General features: G+C 39.9%; 1 protein-coding gene across 1 annotated transcript in view; it reads right to left on the reverse strand.

Moving 5' to 3' along the window:
* Nucleotides 1-16,336, reverse strand: part of DAGLA (diacylglycerol lipase alpha) — an 89,349-nt gene that overhangs the window by 19,220 nt on the left and 53,793 nt on the right. The window contains exons 4-13 of the mRNA XM_081838023.1: nucleotides 16,074-16,212; nucleotides 13,735-13,946; nucleotides 9,835-9,936; nucleotides 9,257-9,395; nucleotides 6,346-6,433; nucleotides 3,793-3,927; nucleotides 3,068-3,145; nucleotides 1,780-1,904; nucleotides 379-535; nucleotides 5-88 (exon numbers count right to left, since the gene is read on the reverse strand). Coding sequence (XP_081694149.1) covers nucleotides 5-88; nucleotides 379-535; nucleotides 1,780-1,904; nucleotides 3,068-3,145; nucleotides 3,793-3,927; nucleotides 6,346-6,433; nucleotides 9,257-9,395; nucleotides 9,835-9,936; nucleotides 13,735-13,946; nucleotides 16,074-16,168 — 1,215 coding nt within the window. The 5' untranslated portion in view covers nucleotides 16,169-16,212. The remainder of the gene's footprint in view (nucleotides 1-4; nucleotides 89-378; nucleotides 536-1,779; nucleotides 1,905-3,067; nucleotides 3,146-3,792; nucleotides 3,928-6,345; nucleotides 6,434-9,256; nucleotides 9,396-9,834; nucleotides 9,937-13,734; nucleotides 13,947-16,073; nucleotides 16,213-16,336) is intronic.

The following is a 16,336-nucleotide window of genomic DNA, read 5'->3' on the forward strand; positions in this document are numbered from 1 at the left end:
TTACCTTTGGGGACAAAGTTCCTCGGATACTGATGACCACTTTCTTCTTCTCATGATCAACAGCAACATAGAAGGGAGTTTCATAGACCTAAAGGAAATGCAGCATCACATCAGTCTTGCCTAAATATAGCCTTACTATATAGCCTTACTATATTGTCATCCTCCCAACAAACAAGTAAAACAGCTAGCAGATAAGCCTTTAAAGGACAGCAGCACCCTTGAGCTCAATCTACTTGAGCATACATAAGGCGTTATCTGTATATCACTGATAGTAACTTCAGGCTATATATTAGCTGCTAGACCTGTTGGCTTAAGACATGGCTCTGAAATGCCCCAGAAATGTCCTTCAGAGCAAGGAAGCTCTTAGATGGTCCTTACCGCATCATGACAGGAAGTGTACACAATGTCCACAGAGCTCATGTTTTCATCAAGAAAGTGGCGACGGATGGCGATAGCATTGCAGCCACAGCAATTATCTTCCTCAATTGTGACACCAGGTGCATAACGTGGCCGAGAGGGGCAGAGACAACAGCATCTTTAAATAAAAAGTACAGGTAAATAACATTTGGAAAGGAATGGAAAAAGAGATGAAGGATGAAAGAGAAGCAATAGCTTACTGAAGACATTTTTACCTACACAAAATGCCAGCTCTATTTTCATTCTGGAAAAAATAATATACCAGCAACCTAAAAGATAGCTCTGTGAATTTATAGGATAAAGGAAGAAATGGGTAAAAATTAAAGAGAAAGATAACAGGTCAGAAAGGAGAAAAGAAAAAAGAAATCTGACTTTACAGAGGCACCAGGAGACTATTAACTATTTAATAATGCAAGTTCAGTATATCTGAGATAAACCTTAACTATCTGCAGAGTTGACATTATGAATATGTGCACTCAAATATAATAAACCTTCCAAACCCTGATTTAGGCACTTAGGACTACAACCTGTGCATGCTTACGAAGACGTAAATTCCACTGAAATCAGTGGACATCCTCCTAAGTAAACATGCATATGAATACTCAAAGGCCTATTAAGGAACAATGAGATGCTACCTGGACAGAAATGACATTTCATAGGATCACAGAATTGTAGAGTTGGAAGGGATCCCAAGGGCCATCTGGTCTAACCCCCTGCAATGCAGGAATCTCAACTAAAGCATCATAGCAAGTAAATGTGGACAGGATAAAGTTACTTTGTAACCTCCTCAAAGTGAGATACGTACAAGCCATTTTTAAAAAGCAAGACTTGTGTATGTTGAATGGTTTCTTTAAATGTAAAGGTTCATCATTGTTCCACCTAATGTGTATGTCTTTAAGGGGCCAGAGCAAGGGCCAGAGCAAGATAACGAGACCCAGCTTTACAGCTGTGAAACATAGCAGGTGCTGCTGAGTTGCATTGATTAAAGGTGTGTCAGTATTTGCATGTAGTATATAAGGAGCAGCACCTAGCTCTCCCATTACCCTGGGGGTTGGGTTGGTGGTTGGGTCTGGTTTGTTGTTAATGTATTTAGTGTATAAGGAGTTTTTGTTTTTTGTAATTAAAACCTTGTTTAAGTTATTTTTGAGTCCCTTTTTAATGCATGGTCTCCCCAGCAAGCTCTCTGCAGCGCTACCATACTGCAAATAGCCAACAGTGTAGGCCAAAAATGAGACTACAAAAATGGAAGAGAGAATGAGGAAAGGGAAATTAAGGATTTACTAAAGAAGACAAGGAACAATAAATACATGAGTAGAAAGTGAGGAGGAAATGTATACAGAGACAGCCTGGATGAACACTTACGAGCAAGATCTGGCCAGGCGACAAAGTCCACAGGTAGGCTTCCTCATCAAATACATGGGCCAGCCATAGGCAGCCAAAGCAAAGAGCATATAGTAACAAACCTCTTTGTATCGCAGCATCTCTTGCTGGAGGAAACAAGAGATATTTAGTGTCCTGATGGCATCATTGGAGATGTCTCCCTCTCACTGTTTCAATATCAGTTCCCTACCCCACAAAATACATTTTTAAAATTTGTTGGACCTTCAAACCCTGCCCTCCCTCCTTCTAGGCTTCTCTAGTTGAAAGTAACTACCTACAGCCAAAGGCCATTTTCAGACGCAACACTAACTCATAGTTTAGAGCAGGGGTAGCCAACGTAGTATCTTCCAGAAGTTACTAGATCACAAGTCTCATCACCATTAACCATTGGCCACAACGGCTTGGGCTTGCGCTCTCCTGCCCCCAATCTCGGGGACAGCTGAAAGGAGACTGGAAACACTCACTTCTGCTTTTAAACTACACGAAGTCCTACATTACATCCAAATCAGGGGAATGCTGGTTCATTTAAAACTACAAACAACATTTAAGGTAACCCAAGGTTACACCAAGTTCAGCTGTAAAGAGGAACAGAAGTCAATGCATCTGAGGCTCTTATTCCCATAGCATGAAGACAAAAAGGGTTTGGGCTTCTTGACTGCCTAAGAGGTTTCACAAAGTGAAAGTGCATTTGTACTTCCTTTTTCGTACTTCTTTTTTAAGGTACATTATTTAACAGGACAAGGACTTTATCCCTACACTGATAAAGGGAAGAAGGCACATGTGGCTTGAGAAGTTATGAATAGTTTGGCCTGCAGGTAACATCCAGAGCATCATACTGCTTTCATTACATAAAATTGGGTTGGGAAAATTAAATGCCGAGCAATTCATGCTGCCACTTCCAGCTTTAAACAAGGCTCTGTTCTTTTTGCTGCAACATACTAAAAGGCCTCTCCAGTGCTTTTTTTCTAAAAAAAAAAATGTTTAGGGGTACTCTCATTTTGACTGAAGAAAATCACCATTTTATAGTTCAAATTGGGAAAAATAAATACAGTAAATGGACAAAGGTACAAAGATTCACAAAATGTTTAGGGGTATGCATACCCCTGCATCCCCCCAGAAAAAAAAGCACTGGGCCTCTCCATTTTTTACTGTTCTGATTAGAATAAAAGTTTGCATTAAAGGAAATACAAGATGACTGATTTATTGGGCCTGATAAGCTAGTGTGCACTCTGCAATTGTGTCAAAGTAGCATTAGAGTCTGATGACTTACTGAGTTTTTCAGGTCCAGATATTTAGTGTTCCTGGTTACTGGCATCCCCGACAAGAAAGCTAGAATATCGTTGTTTGCCTGTAAATCACATAAGAGACTGAGATCATGACCCTGAAACACTCCATTTGCACTCAAGGTGAGGGAAACCCCATTTGACGTGGATCACTGTTAAGCATAAACAAAATTCTCACTATATTCTGCCAAAGTTTCATAATAATTCTGTTTGTCTTCCTAACACCTCCACTCTAAAGCCTAGAAACATGAGAAACTAACCACTATTTTAAAATTGTTTATTATTGTTATTTCAGTTTTGTCCCTCCTTTCTTCCATCATGGAATTCAAGGAGGTAATCCATTCAGACACAGACCAGACCTGCTTAGCTGAAGAATGGTGGTGCCTCAGTTGCCTTCAGACTATATCCTGGGACTGCTAATTTTGTAACATCTTGAAGTTTTTGATCCCTAAAAATCATCATTTCCCACATTCCAGTACCAAGCTTTTTGTGAAGTTTATCAACGAAACACTGAAAAATGCATGTTACAATTTTTTCATTATTGGTCACTGGGAGGTGACGGACGGTTATATCTTAGGGGCAGCTAGGCAAAGATTTAGTGATTCCCCACTTCTGAAACACATGACAATAGGTGATTAAAAGCCAGATAAACATATCAGTAACATCTGTATTTCAGCAGTGAAAAAGCACAGAAAGCAGTCTGCATACTCACTTCATCCAGCACTGCACTGCGTTTCGCCCTCTGTCGTTGGCGCAGAAGTACCAGGCCCGCTATGATGTCAGATGGGACTATGTCAAGATCTCGGAAAAACTCAGCAAAGAGATATGCAATTTCAGAGTAGGCATCCTGAAAAATCCCAAAAGGGGAAGATGATAAATGAACTTGTAACAAGCAAAAGACAAAGACCTAGTATCAATCACTGGGACTGAAAACGTAATTCTCAGCTGCTGTTCCAAAACATCCACTTTGTTACCTAGGTTAGAACTGGCTTCCCCATCTCATTCTAATTTATTCTTCTAAGAAAAGAATTATGCAGGATTTATTACACTTTTCCTCTAAGGAATTCAAGGTGGCATACAAAGGGTTACCTTATTTTATCATCATAACAACCTTATGAAGTAGGCTAGGCTGAGAGATAGAAGCCCAGTTCACAGGCAATGCTAAGAATATATATAACAACAGACTTGTTATATATATGACAATATATATAAGAATATATATAACAACAAACAACAAATAATAACAACAACAACTTTATCATTTATTCCCCTGCCACTCTGGGCGACTAACAGTACATATGAAAACATAGTAACACATCAAACATTAAAAACTTTCCAATACAAGGCTGTCTTCAGATATCTTCTAAAAGATGTGCAGTTCTTTATTTCCTTGACATCTGGTGAGAGGGCATTCCACAGGGCGGGCGCCACTACCAAGAAAGCCCTCTGCCTGGTTCCCTGTCACTTCACTTCTTGCAGAGAGGGAACTGCCAGAAGACCCTTGGCGGAGGACTTCAGTGTCCGGGCTGAATGATGGGGATGGAGACACTCCTTCAGGTATACTGGGCCAAGGCCCAGTATACCTAAAGGGGCATAATACAAAGACCAAACAAGGTTTAGTCCCAGATAGTAAGCAAGAGTGGGGAAGGAGTGCTATTCTTCACTCTGGGAACCCACATATTTGCATGTTCATGCTAAGCTATGGTACATGCAAATGGGATGAGTGGCTTTTTCAAGGACACTCATTAAACTTTATGGTGAATAATAGATTTCAAGTCAGACCTCCCAGACCTAAGTTCACCACTCTATGTTCTGCATCACTCTCACCAAAAGGTCCACCTAGACCACTTTACTGTCTCCAACAGAACACAGCCTGAAGACCTTAGGAAGCTTACAGGTAATGCACAATAAAGACAGACATCCCTTGCCATTTGTCCCCAGAATCTGGAAATCAGATACAAAAGAATCTATAGTAGTTTTGACAACTCCATTTTAACATAACAATTATGTTTGCTCTAGGTAAATATTATACCATGTTTCTGCAGCAAACACTTTAGATATGTACAAAAGACCTGCATAATTTAATAGTACATATTAAATATTATGCCTTGGAACCATGCTTTTCAGTTTAGATCCATCTTTATATTTAAATTGTTTGTTTATTTGTTTATAGCCAAAAAGTCTCCCAGAGTGGCTTACATACAATTATTTGAGCTCATTTGCTTCGTCTAGTAAGAAAAATATATACCTCTAAATATAATAAAAAGTTTTACCCTTCAGTGACTGACCACCATTGCTCTGCAGCACCTGACAAGAGGCATAGCTATGCTACAAAACTCCTGATCACCATCAGCATCTGCTTCTTACACACTGGGTGACTGCCCTTTTAAAAACATTTTTTGCACAAGTGAAACAGACCACTAGATGAGATGTCATTTTATTTATTTTGAGTAATCCAGAGATCTGTATGTCATGGCAACCTACAAATGTTGTAAATAAATAAGGACATGGCTTCCTTGACATGGGGTTATTATGTTAATAACTAATCTGATTTGCATCTACCATTGTGTTACATGCAATGTTCATATGCCCTTTGAAAAAAATCTTCTCAATTTTTCTTAACTAAGAATAATCTAAGTAATACCTGATAATCTGACAGCACATCACTTTTTCAGGTCATTAAAAAGAAAGTGCTGTCCATTTAAAATGAGTCCATCATTCTATGTCCTTTGCCAGTTTTAGTGGTTTAATTAAGTTCTGGACAGAGTTATTCTTTCTTGCAATCGCATAAATAGCTTAGTTACAATCTGACTGCAATAAATATGAAGCCATGCAGATGGGAAAGGATTGATTCTTCCTCTACTCTACTGCAAATGTCTCACTCTGAGCTCCTCACCCATGGTTATGTCTGCACCAGTTCTTTGTAATTATTTCCTTATATAGGGCATGGGTGACTTGTGCCAGAGGTGCAGCACCCATGTGTGGAAGATCACAATAGGAGTCCAAAGTGCCATGGCTCCTTCCACCATGTTCACAGCATATTCAGAGATAATACAACTGAACATTCAGAACTGTTTCCAGGTCTCTTAAGCATGCAATCAGGAGATTTATGTACACATCAAATCACATGGGGACTGGCTGACTAAACTCCAGATAAGAGTTCTATGAAATATTACATGAAGCAGATTTACCATTGATATCTCTCAGTGTAATGGTCTGAGAAAGCAGATATTTGCTTTGTGATGAAAAGATAGGTGCTACTTACTGACTGGGAATCTTTTGTTCGTGTGCAGCAGAGGAAAACTTTGAGCCGTCGGGTCCAGCTGCTAGCCTGCCCTTCCTCCAAACGGTGCCTTCAACATGCAGAAAGGAAGAGCTTACAAATGGATTACGGTGGGGGAGGGGGAGGGGAGGAGACATAAATTTGGAATTGCCGTCCTTTGTGTTCCTCCTTCTTTGCAGAAGGGAGTGAGAGGTTCTTGAAGCAGCTCACCAAACAGCTCAGACCCTGAGAATAGAAAGCTGACCAGCTTCACCTGAGAATGTGAATCTACCTTACACTGATGAAGCCCTACACAGCATGAAACAGCATAAAACAGTAGAGGAAGCTATGGATCTTATGGGAGCATCTGCAGCTAAAGCGGAAGCATGAGACATCTTTTTCAGAACATCCTTGATGGGCTTGGGCCCATCCTCCCGTGCCCCAAACTCATCCACCCAGATAAAAACTGCCTGGCAAATACAAACACTGTAACTGAAGCCCTAAAGGTCACAAAGCCAGCTTCAAATTTCCTACACAGAGCCCCCTCTACCCATCTGTCACAGGAATCTTTGGGTCCCACTTCCTTTTTAGAAGGAATCACAGCCAAGGAATATAAAGCTGCCATGGGTGGATCAACAGTAAGAAAATGAAGCTGTTGCATAATCTTCTCATCAAAAATATGTTTCTTAGCAACCTGAGACACCAGTTTAGCCTTATTTGGATGGGCCCACTCAGCTTTCTAAGCTGAGTCAAAAATGTATGGAAAAGGAACAGTAACCGCCTTGTGAGAAGCTGATGGGAAAGCCTTCTCAGCACCAGGTGGCAGTTACAGGAGCTTCCTCCTCCCCAGGAAGGGTCCAGCAAACACTCCTTCCCTGCAACTGCATATGACATGAGGATATGTGGAATTGGGTGCAGATGAACCACCAGTGAGAACTGCTGCTCCATGCTTTTCTTGTCCTGCTGATGGCCTGAGAACATAGGGTGCACCCCAGCTAGCCATTCTAGCACCTAAACTGGTGTGGCTTATACCCCCACTCCCAAAACACCCAGAGACAGAGAGGAACTGGGTGGAAGAATCAAGAAAACACACACAAGCCAGTGGAAAACAAGAGAGGCAGGAAGCAACTTGGGAGAGAAAAGACAACAAAAACAAAGCACCCCTTCTTCCACACACCAACAGGAGAGGAACAAAGGAACAGAAACCAAAAAGACAGACACAATATCTAGGGTTGCCATATTTCAAACAGTGAAAATCCAGACAGAAAAGTTGTTGAGCTGTTTTTGCAAAATCACATAAAAAATTGACGTTTTTGAACTATTTTTATGGAAAAGCAGTGAAAATGACACTGCCAACATGGGTTGCCATACGTCTGAATTTTCCCAGACATTTTTGATGATTTCAGCCCAGACACTGCTACCAACTACAGTATTCCAGATATATCTGGGAAATTCTGGATGTATGGCCACCCTGCAGTAACAGAGGAAAGGCTCTAAAATGTAAAGGTTCTGAAGAACACAAAACACTGGCTGCAAACAGGATTAGTCTGGTAGGCGGGAGAACTCCTCCCCCTGGAGAGGAGCCAAAAAGGCTCTAGGCTAGGGACTCTGCCTGCCATGTCCAGTAGGAGGAGTCATCCAGTCTCATCTCACCAACAACCAAAAATGAGACAGTTGACTTTTAATTGCAAGCCTTGACTAAGAGGAGCGTAAGTTGGACCCATAACAAAATTCAGCAGTGTAGAGTGCTTCTGCTCAGGATATTCAATTCTATCCCTGCTCCTGCCAGGTTTTTTTTTTTGGTTTTTTTTTTTTTTTTTTTTTTGTTTCACCCAGCAGTCAATCAGTATCCAGTACCCACCAAGCATGCTCAGTCTGCACTACATAGTTTTGCAGAGGTTTTTTTGCCCCTGCTGATTTTTTCCCTCTACAGAATTTTTGTAATTCGGTAAATCTCATATTCCACGCTCTTGTTGTGGATGGTGCTGTTTTGGCTACCTAAGGACTGGGCAGTCAGAAAACTGAGTTTTCGATATATACACACAAGTCAACCATGCAACAAAATGTTGCTGTGTGGATCCTAGCCACCTAATTCTATCCCCACTCTGAACCCCACAACATTCAGTATCCCATGCCTACTGATAATGCACAGTCCTCACTGGGCGACTGTGAATGGAGGTTGCCTCCTAGGGTTTTCCCCCTGCATGGTTTTTTAATAATAATAATAATAATAATAATAATAATAATAATAATGCTATGAGCAAACCTGAGGGTGCCCCCATGCATCCCAGGATCTCCTGTGTGTGTATGTTGTCATTTTAGCTACATCAGGACCAGCACTCAGAGAACTAGGATCACTATTAGTATATACAGTGGTACCTCGGGTTAAGTACTTAATTTGTTCTGGAGGTCTGTTCTTAACCTGAAACTGTTCTTAACCTGAAGCACCACTTTACCTAATGGGGCCTCCTGCCGCTGCTGCGCCGCTGCTGCACGATTTCTGTTCTCACCCTGAAGCAAAGTTCTTAACCTGAAGCACTATTTCTGGGCTAGCAGAGTCTGTAACCTGAAGCATATGTAACCTGAAGCATATATGACCCAAGGTACCACTGTACAGTGTTGCTGGTGGTTGGAAGCAATGGTCTTCAGCTGGGTGTCCCCCCCCCCAACAACTGGCAAACAGCAAGCCCTGTCCATATGTTGCATTGTGAGCTCCTTTTTAAACTGCCTTGAGTGGCAACAGAAGAACAGGGATACTTAGGTGAAAAGAGAAAAAGTCCATATAAATCAGTTAATCAGGTCACAACACAGTTTTTTCAATCATGAAACAAATCAAGGAAAATAGCTTCTGAGTTAGATACATTATATACATAATCCAGACTGTATCTTGTTGAAATGCTGTTTTGTGACTTACCTCAAGTTGTACGTCCTCAAGTTACGCTGCCTCCTCTTTGTGGCTCGCAGTTTGACAAAAGTTCTTCCTGTTGGATCAAAGACGCACAGGACAGTGATGCAAACACTCAGAATGACGACCCAGTTGCAGACGACCATTCCTGGTAAAACAAAGAAGATTCAAATGATCAGTTCCGAAGTGTCATCTATGACTCTCTTGGCGAGTTAGCTTTGTGTTTGTGGGTTCTTTTTCTGAAGCAACACACTCAAGCTGAATTTCACTGACCAAAGTGAAGGCATGCATCCACAGTAACACCAGGGATCTCAAAACCAGATATTATTGAGTGAAAGGAATTATGGATAAAACAGTAGTTAGAGATGTACTGTTGGATTCTTTTGTAAGGACTTGCACTGGTTTCCAGAGCAATTGGAAAAATCCATACAATACCTAGTCAGGCAGTAAAACAACAGCTACTGTCCTTCCATCCATACATACTAATTGAAGTTTGTGCAATGGTTAAGTCTATCTGCAAAACATTCAGGGTGGGTACATTTATATAGGCAGAAAGTGAATTCATGCAGAAACCTTCAAATACACACCCAAAGTGACACTCTTGGCAGTAACATCATTGCAGGAGCTGTAGTACTGGGTTAACCAAACAATGCCCACAATAGCATAGATAAACTCAATCACCAGGATGGCTGAAACAATAAGAACATAGTGCACAATAGCAGCATTATTCTAATGAATACCTTGTTTCAAAGATGTCAGAGACCACCACAGTATTTCTTGTTAGCAGTTCTCATGTATCCATTCCAATTTGTTATCTCACAAAGCAAAACCAGATTTTTGTCTAAGCTCAATTAAACATACCCACCCCCATTTTCCAAGGAAAACTCATAAAAAGAATTACATTTAGGAGCATTTTATACGAATACTCAAGGAAAGCACCCAAAAATTTCTCAGCAAAAAACAAATCTTTCCCTCATCCCCATTGAGCATTACAGTGGTGCCTCGCAAGACGAAATTAATCCGTTGCGCGATTCTCTTCGTCTAGCGGTTTTTTCGTCTTGCGAAGCAAGCCCATTGACGGCTTAGCGGATTAGCGCTATTAGCGGTCTAGCGGCTTTTAGCGATTAGCTGAGAAGCGGCTTATCAGCGGATCAGCTGTTAAGCGGCTTAGCGGCTTAGGAAAAGGGCGAAAAAAGCGGGAAAAAACCGCGGGAACTCACAAGACATTTTCGTCATGCGAAGCAACCCCATAGGGAAATTCGTTTTGCGAAGCGCCTCCAAAACAGTAAAACCCTTTCGTCTAGCGGGTTTTCCGTCTTGCGAGGCGTCGTCTTGCGGGGCACCACTGTATAACAAATACTTTCCTAAGAATATGGACATATTTCTAGATACGTAGTACAGCAACAGGAAATAGAGTTTCATACATAAAATCTTCCTCTGTTCCACTCCAACCACTAAAATGACAGAACAGCTGAAATAATTGTCTTAAGTGTTTTATGATGCTATGTATTTTAGATCTGATGTCATAATATTTTTATATGTGTACCCCAACCTGGGTGGATTATAAATGTTGTAAATAAGTACGGTAAATATTCCCCAACCCCATTTCTCTCCTGAAATGCACCTATGATATAGTTCAATTCCTAATTGGCTTTAGCAATCTCAGGAAGGTACACATGAGTTTCATTTGATTCTGGCAAAAAAATAAATAAATTGGGTGGGGTGAAAGAGGGGGAGGCAAAATGCACAAATATAAATTGTATACTAATTGACTAGACAGCAGAATCTTGGACCCTGAGATGCTGATGAATTTCTTCAAGCTTGAGCTCATACAATTCTATGGTTCTATGATTTTCCCAACCTCAGACTGCCTCAGAAAATTATCCCAGGTGTTTGTTTTTCATTTTGGGGAAAGAACTCTGAAGCAAACTGGAGAGAGCTCACCCATCCCTACTTTGACTCAAAGCAGAGCACGGCAGATAACAACAACATGTTACTATTGCAAGAAAGTAAAAGAAAAAGCCCATTAAGCTACATATCTAATTTATAGGACATAATTGCTATCATACTGCATTGCTCAGTTCTCAGATATCAAAAGGTGACATTTTACACAGCCTAACAAAACCTTTCAGTGACTGGAGGTGCTACCTGTAGCATGTAATTTCAATTCCCCCCGCCCATATAATTCCTTTTATCAATAAAAGATTGAATAAAATGCTGAAATGTTCTTTTTTGAATGTCACACTCCATTCTCAGGTAAAAATCTGTTTTCTAAGTTTTCACAACACTTCAAGCTAAACAGCTAAAGTGTGAGCGGCACAGCTGCAATAGAGATGTGTATATATTTTGGTGTAACTGTTGCAGATGTGTAACAGAAATTGATCATGATGAGCCACACATTACCTCTCTTCAGTCCAGGAAGATTTTTTTAAGTGGCAATTAAAAAAAAAGATGTATTTTTGGATACTCATGTAGCCATTTAAAAAGTAGTTCAAGAAGAAAATGTGCTAGGGTCCATCTCAGCAATGCACCTCAATTCAAGAAGGGGAGGAGGGTGTCTTACTTTTTTTTAAAAAATCCCCAAAATTTATTATTTATTTATAAATTGGCCACTGTTAAGTTAGATCCGGTGGCACGACAGTGAGAAGCCACTCCTAAATGCTCCATGATCTCTACCAAAGTAATGTGAGAACCTTTTTCTTGTAACAAATGTGAAGCTGCAGCTCATGCTGTGGAGAAAAGCCCCATGTTTTCTTCTTCAAACTGGTGCCTCTCTTTTTTGAGGTTATCATATTTACCTACAATCCTCAATATTTTGCTGCTACTGACCAGTATTTTCGACACCATCAGCGATGAGAGATAGCACTCTATCCCTGTACCAACTGAACTTTTCAGATTTTTAAAGGGCTTTTCCTAGTTTGCTTCCCTAAAGAATGATAACATCTACTTTGTATATTCACTGATTAAATATTGTAAGTAACATTAAGAAACAAAACAAAAAAGAGGTTCCAGCCCCTGCAAGGCTACCCACTAATGTTCACTGAATGGATGAATTCAAGGCATGGAAAGGAGAAAAATATGAAAACCTTTCTATGCACAGAGTTTTTTTTTCTGAATAGGGAGGGAACAATTTAATTTCTTAATAGTGCTGCCACCCACCAACTAAGGAAAGTTCTTCAGAAACTGCAAAAGCTGCTTGCAAGGTAGCATGGGATACAAGCACTTTTAAGATGAGAAACTGAAAGCATTGTTATACAGAGAGAGCTTCTTGCACACCTTTCTAGGGTGAGTCTTGGATTTTATTTGCTTTCCTCCCCTCTCCCTCCACTTCAGCTCAGTTTTAATTTGGATTCACAAACTTATTTAAGCAAGGCTCAGAAAAGGAGTAACCATGCCTACAAAAAATTACTTCCAGAGAAGAAGTAATTAAACAAGAATAGGCAGCAATGTCACAGTGTTTAGAATTGGGTTGATGCCCTTCCTGTGTGCAATGTTTTCTTATACAATTCTAATAAAAATATGTGTCTCAGACAACAAAAATAAACACCCATCTAGAGCAGAGGAAGCCTAGTTATTTCTATATGATATGAATGGAAGGCCAGTTAAAAATGTTGTGAGTGAGCAATGCCTGTTTCTTTTTTTTCTGGTAACATCTTTGAGAATCAGGATGCCTTGAGGGAGACTGTAGGGAAAGGTTATGTGTCCTTCAAAAGACAAAGCAAATTCCATGCACACGTCATCCGTGGAAGAGATTCCTTTAAGTAGCCAGTACCTACAAAGAATATTTTGTGAGAGAGGAGGGTTATCAATGGAAACTTTTTAGGACATGTGTACAAGCAAAGGGAGAAATAAACTTATGTGCTCAAGCATGGCAGGTGGGTTTAGGTTTGGTTGTGTGCATGCTAAGCATGACTTAGATTTCTACGAAAGAAGTATCAAGGCAGATGGAGAAAGGCAATTGTTACATGCAGTGTCTGCATTTCTGCAAGATGGCATGGTAAATGTAGTTATTACAAATGTAAAATGCTAAAAAGCAGACAAATGAAATGATGTCTTGTGTCATTTAACAAAGTGAGGTGACAGGGATCCAAAAAATTAAACTAATCAAAAGTTTCCATAGGGTAAATTTATGCAGCGTCGTGGGGACATCTGGCAAAAATTCAATCTCTGCATTTCCCACATCTGTAGTAGAAGTGAAACAAAAACTAGTTTTATAAATGGCTTTCCCCTGCTTAACATTCAGAGGATGCTTCTAGAGTAAAAAACATCCTTGGTGCTACCAATGAAAGGATGAAGAAAGAAATTCTGGAAAAGAGATTCTCCTCTGCAGTATGTATATTCTAAATGAGCAGAGTATTTAAATGGCTGAAAAAGAATGTGTTTTGTGTCTGCTTATCCGTATGCTGACAGGGGAATCCCTTGAGTGTATAACAGATGGTTGCATCAAGTTCAAAAATTTATAAAGTCCCTTGGTCACTGTCTCTTACCCAGTCTGACGTACAGGACATATTGCATTGAATCCCGAGGTTCTGTGTACAAGATGCTGCCACGCATGCTGAGCCAGATGATTGCGACTTCTGCGATCATGCAGCTAAGCAGAATACCCAGGTAGCCTCTGCCGTGGTCCACCAGGTTGAGAGAGCAGGTCTCATTGGGGTTGTATGCCAGTCCAAAGAGCACCACAGAAAGGATTATGAACCTGCCACACATAAGCACATACAATATTCCCTTGATAAACCTCAAGGTACCATATACATGAAAAAATAGTATTCAAAGAATGTCAACAGCAATATTATGATTACAGGTCTGTGAAAATGTCTCTTTTTAATGTTTCCATGAAGTGGTTAGTTTATTTTATGCGCTAAACAAATAAGTAGTTAGCTTTGAACATATTCACAACTGCATACATCTAATAAAACGAGCTTTTGCCTATCAAAGCTCATCCCATAATAAAACAGTTATCCTCTCTAAAGGCATCCGAGCAGTTTTAACATTTTATTCACAATGTAATTATCTTGTTACTTTTAATGAAATAAATTTGACAAGAGTTTCCAGAGTCAGCCACTAAAGGAATGCTATCAGTAGTATTATATTCAGTATACACCTGGGTCTGGGTTTCTGTGATTACAGGCAAATATCACACTTAGCCAATTTCAAATGTTCCACTAATGCCATCCATTTATTTGTGGTATATGTTTAGGGATTGCTTTGATAGTAAAATGCTGCTGCTTAGCTAGTGGGGATTTTTTTCGCCCACATGCAGATTTCTGGATGGCATCCCAGAACACATTCTGTGTCCCTCTATAACTGAGAGAGAGAAAATTCCTTTTGACAGATCTGTCTACTTCTCCACTGTCACCAGGAGGTCTTAAAATGAGAATAGTAAAGGCGTGGACATGCTTTCAGTAGTCACTAGAGGGCAGAAGAAAATGTGGCAGGCACACGGTGCTGTAAACTCTACATCAAGATTATAATGTCAATATGGTATTACTATTCTTGCCTACATAATGATTTTATTATACATGATACATGAGTATGCCCACATGACAAAGGGTAAAACAATAAGCTGTCACAACTTTCAACACTTTGCTTGCCCTCTGGGAAGATGTGTGGCAACATGTAGATTCCCCAGTACACCACTGCTGAGTTATCCATAACTCAGAAGCAACCAAGGAACAACTGATAAGAAGCAATCACACAATATTGGTTTTACATTATAACACCTGACAACCTAACATCCTTGGTTCATTCCAGGACTGCAATACCTCAAGGACTGCCTCTTTCCATTTGAACGTACTTGGACCCTGAGATCATCTTCTGAGGCCCTTCTTCATGTGACTCCTCCTTGAGAGGTCCAGAGGGTAGCAACATGAGAACGGGACTTCTCTGCAGTGGCTCCCTGTCTGTGGAATGCTCTCCCCAGGGACGTTTACCTAGCACCTTCATTATACACCTTTAGGCTCCAGACAAAAACATTCCTTTTTAACTAGGCCTTTGGTTGATCTGATTTACATCCTATGTGCTTTTAAAATGGTTTTTTTTGGGGGGGGGCTATTTGGTTGTTGTTTTTATTTCTATTATGTATTTTGTGGTTTTATATCTTGATTTTATTCTGTGAACTGCCCTGAGAACTCTGGGTATAGGGCGGTAGATAAACTCTAATAAAATAATAATAATAATAATAATAATAATAATAATAATAATAATAATAATAATAATTCCATGGGATGCCATTGTAGGGCTGTAATTGTGGCAAAAGTTTTCCATACTAAGTATTAACAGAAATGGTAAGAAGGTATGAAATACACTTTACTATGGTTTTATCAAGATAATTCAACACAGTGTGTTGCATTAAATTCTGCATTAACTTACCTTTCTAATGATGTGAATTATGGCATTAGTCTAAAAAAGACTGATGTTATGAGTCAACACTTGGGAAATCCCACCAATTGATACCTTTACTGTATTCTTTTCAGTGCCTACTGACAACATTCTGAGCTTTAACATCAGACGTTTAGAAAGTTTGTATGAGTTTTAAATTGTTTTGTTGTGGTTACAACTTTATGCTTTAAACAATGGTTATAAATGATTAGTGATGATTTTATTGCTTTATCTTTTTTGAAAACCGCTTTGAGGATTTTTCTACAAACAAGCAGCATATACATTTTATGAAATGATTTTTTAAAAATGCAGCGTTCTGAATGACACTTTTTATAGGGGAGCAGGATGCTACCAATAACTGGAAAAAGAGTAGCAAAACAGAACAAAAAACTGCTCATTAGTAGAGTCATGGAAGCTTTCTGCTCAGGTGTATGTTTTCACTTACCAAGTGGTATGAAGGAGAAAGAGAAAGATGGCTGGCAAAACAAGGTCATCACTGCCTACAGACCAGCGACGACGGAATACCACAATCCCTGGCATGGCTAATGGGTCAGGGGAGGATCACCAGGCACAATGCTCACCTTCTGAAACAGAAGAACAAACAGCAATTAAGCAAGGTTTTTCCAGCCATCACAAAAATATGGCTGTTCACTTGTTCCAAGAACAGAATAGTTGTAATGATATCTCAGACAATTTCCCCCCACACTT

Source organism: Podarcis erhardii, assembly GCF_964252035.2.
Source record: "Podarcis erhardii genome assembly, chromosome: 1".
NCBI classification, from domain to species: Eukaryota; Metazoa; Chordata; class Lepidosauria; order Squamata; family Lacertidae; genus Podarcis; species Podarcis erhardii.